General features: G+C 50.6%; 1 protein-coding gene across 1 annotated transcript in view; it reads left to right on the top strand.

Moving 5' to 3' along the window:
- The first annotated feature begins 2028 nt into the window (after nucleotides 1-2028).
- Ptcra (pre T cell antigen receptor alpha) overlaps nucleotides 2029-3627 on the top strand; it is a 6816-nt gene continuing 5217 nt past the window's right edge. Inside the window, exon 1 of the mRNA XM_005359725.1 lies at nucleotides 2029-2089. Within this exon, the coding sequence (XP_005359782.1) occupies nucleotides 2032-2089 (58 nt within the window). The 5' untranslated portion in view covers nucleotides 2029-2031. The remainder of the gene's footprint in view (nucleotides 2090-3627) is intronic.

Raw genomic sequence — 3627 nt, forward strand, 5'->3', positions numbered from 1 at the left:
CCACTGCTCTGAGACCAGCAGCCATCTCTGCCTGGGACTGGCTGCTCCCAGGGCCTGCTGCCTACTGCCACCAGGGATCTTGCAGCATTTTTAAAAAAGAATAACAGGCTGGTCATGGTTGCAAGGGGGCCTGTAATCCCAGCACTTGGGTGATTTAAAGCAAGAGTATGGAGGGTTGGGTCCATCTTGGGCAATACCTTGAGATCCTGTCTCAAAAACAAAAGAAAAAAAAAAAAGAAAGGCTGGAGAGATGGCTTGGTGGCTAAGAGCATTTGCTACTCCTCTGGAGGACCAGAATTTGTTTTTGTTTGCTGGTTTTTTGAGACCTCAGGCTAGTCTCAGATTCCTCTTTGTAAAAGAGGATGACCTTGAACTCCTGAAGAAGCTACTGCCTCTGCATCAGAGCTGTGATTCCCTGTACACCACCTTACCTGGCGTGTGCAGGCTGGGGATGGAACCCAGGACTTCACGGATGACAAGCAAGCGCTTTCCAGCCTTCTGCTCAGACTATTTGAGGCCATGGGGTGCGGGGCAACACAACAAGTCCCCATGTCAAAAAGTAACTACAGCTAGGCATGGGGTGCAGAGATTTAAACCCAGCACTCGGCAGGCAGAGGCAGGAGGATCTTTGTGAGTTCGAGGCCCGCCTGATCTAAAAGAGCTAGTTCCAGGACAGGCTCCAAAGCTACAGAGAAACTCTGTCTCAAAAAAAACAAAACAAAACAAAAAACACTGTTGAGTGCTCAGCTCCAAGTGGAACATATACCTCACTCCCATGACCCCCAACCTGCCGCCCACCCCCTACCTTGCCACCAGGTTCACGGAACATCATGGAAGAAAAAGAACACGAGAGCCAGAGCCCGGGGAGGAGAGAACACAGGAACCGGAGCCCGGGGAGGAGAGAACACAGGAACCAGAGCCCGGGGAGGAGTGCTGGGAGTAGCTGTCTTCTAGACATAAGACGGCCTTGCACTCACAGACTCACTATAGCCGTGCCTACTGCACACGGTTCTGACAAGATTAGTCAACGTTCCTTTCCCCAAGCACTGCTACCTGGACTCTGGGACCCCATAAAAGTTATAAAGATTATAGGAGGACAGCTTGGGGGGATGTGCAGGGGGGTGGAAAGGGGGGATTCGGGGTGGACTCATGAATAAAGTTGCCAAAGAATAAGTAAATATATTAAGAAAGTAACACAGCACTTGGGAGATGGAGACAGGAGGACCGTCAATGGTCTCATAGCCAACTCAAGGCCGCCTGGATTACATGAGACCCTGCCTCAAAAGGACAAAACGGGGACTGGGAAGATGATTCAGCAATTAAGAGCACGTATTGCTCTCACAGAGGACCTGAGTCTGGTTCCTAGGACGACATCAGGTGACTCACAGCCTCTGCAACTCTAGCTCCAGGGATCATACGCACAATTAAAAACAGTGTGTGTGTGCGTGTGCGCGCACGCGTGTGCATGTTTGACTCAGGAGCTCTCCATGTAGCCTTGGCTGTCCTGGAGCTCACTTTGCACTCAGAGTCACAGAGATCTATCTACCTGCCTCTATCTCTCTTGGGTTTCAGGCACAAACATTGCACACTGACATATACTGGCAAAACACCCACACACATAAAGTAGAAAACAATAATAAAATAAAAAGTTCAACCTTGGCTTTGCCAGCTGTGACCTTGAGCAGAGCACTCAATCTGAGGCTCAGTTGCCTCCTCTGGGAACTGAAGCAGCTGAAGGATGGCATGGAGCAGTTGTGTGTGGAGATCCCACCATCCCCCTAGGGTGGGCACCCAGCTCCGGGGATGGGAGTGGCACCTGTGTTCCCTGACACCCCTCCTCCCCAGAGAGGCCCTGGCAAAGCAGCTGAGGCACAGCTGGCCCTGTGGGAGGGAAGTCTAGGCAGCCTCCTCCCCCAGCCCACACCTCAGGGCTGCAGCTGGGCCTGTGGCCTGGGAGGGAATCTAGGCAGCCTCCTCCCCGAGCCCACACCTCAGGACTGCAGCTGAGTCAGGCCTCTTCTTGAGTGGGTCATGGCTAGGACATGGTTGCTGCTTTTCCTGGCCCTCAGGGGTCAGACCCTGCCCACAGGTAAGTCCCTCTTGCCTCCCTCTTTGGCTGATGCTGGTCCCATCCCCTGGGACCAGATGAGCCTCTACAGTGATGATGGGATCCATGGCCACCTGGTTCTGAGACTTCTTGTCCCCCAGATGGAGTCAGCAGGGCCCGTTGTCCCTCTTGGAAGCATCCCCAGCCTGGTGGTGTAGGCCTGTAGCCCCAGCTAGTCAGAAGGCTGAGACGGGAGAACCCAAGTTCAAGGGTCAAAAGAGGACTGTGGTTATCACTCAGTGGAAGAGCATTTGCCTTGCTGTCCTGCATAAGGGCTAAGCTCAGTCCCAGAACTGAATCATAAAAGAGAAAAAAAAGCAAGCTGGATGGGAACCCACGGAAGCTGGAGATTCATGGAGCCAGGGCCATGTTGTGTGATACAGGGTGACACACTGTGGGCAACATTGTGAGCTCCTGGGCTGTCCTTCCTGGCCTCACAGCACCCTCTTCCAACAAGGACAAGGGTGTCTCAAGTTCACTTCCAACCCACGTGAGGTCCCAAAGCGTCAGTGACTTGCCAAGCATTTAGCTCCAGCTATCCAAGGAGCAAGGCCAGAGAATTCCAGTCCTTCTGTCATGGACGCACATGGTGGGGGAAGGCCTTGGACTTTTTAGTCAGGGGGTCTTCTTGATCTAAATTCACTTCTAGTGTGTCATGGGGACTTGAGAGAAGGTGCAGCTTAAGGCCTGAGCTCTGGGAAGGAAACACTTGGGGGTAAGAATGAAAAATCTGGGGGACTTCATAGTGGAGGTGTAAGTTGGGTCAGCTCAGGAGGCTGAGGGGCTCCTGAAGGGCTCCTGAGGGGTCTTGGGGTTCACTCCTGGGTTCCTTTTATCCCTTTGTTTGCAAGGCTTTAGTAATATTAACATTAATATAAATATAAATAATATTTTCAAAACTTGCTTAGCAAAGCATTATATTATCTATATTCTTCACAAAGATTCAATTGGCCATTATATTGTCAGGACATTTGACTCTCAGTCAGTTAAAGGGGTTGAAACAGGAGCTAACCTCAGCTCTGTCTGAAGCCTTGTCCTAGGCTTGATCTCCTGGGTCAGAAGATAGAGACTTTTCAAGACAAAGAAGACTGAGATTCATGGTGATTGAGGCTCAAGTCCAAAGCTGACTGGACATCTGCTTAGTGTCCCTAGACCAGTTATTTGGCCTCCTCACTTCCATGAGGCTCTCTGGCACCCTGGGCCATTTCTTTACCTTAGCCACACAGAGTTCATAATGTGAACTTATTTTCTGCTATTAACATTTGAAATTCTATTTATATTTTTTAAAAATCCTATTTAAAAATAACCTTCAATTCTATACTGGATGGGTCATCTTTACTGACAGTAATAAGGTGAGAGGAAGGGCTCAATGTGCAGAGGCACTCAGTGCCAGCCCGACAACCTGAGTGTGGACCCTGGGGCTCACACTGTGTAAGGAAAGCAACTTGTAGTAGTCTGGTCCCCCACTTCTCTCTCTCTCTCTCTCTCTCTCTCTCTCTCTCTCTCTCTCTCTCTCTCAC

Source organism: Microtus ochrogaster, linkage group LG2 (assembly GCF_000317375.1).
Source record: "Microtus ochrogaster isolate Prairie Vole_2 linkage group LG2, MicOch1.0, whole genome shotgun sequence".
Classification (NCBI taxonomy): domain Eukaryota; kingdom Metazoa; phylum Chordata; class Mammalia; order Rodentia; family Cricetidae; genus Microtus; species Microtus ochrogaster.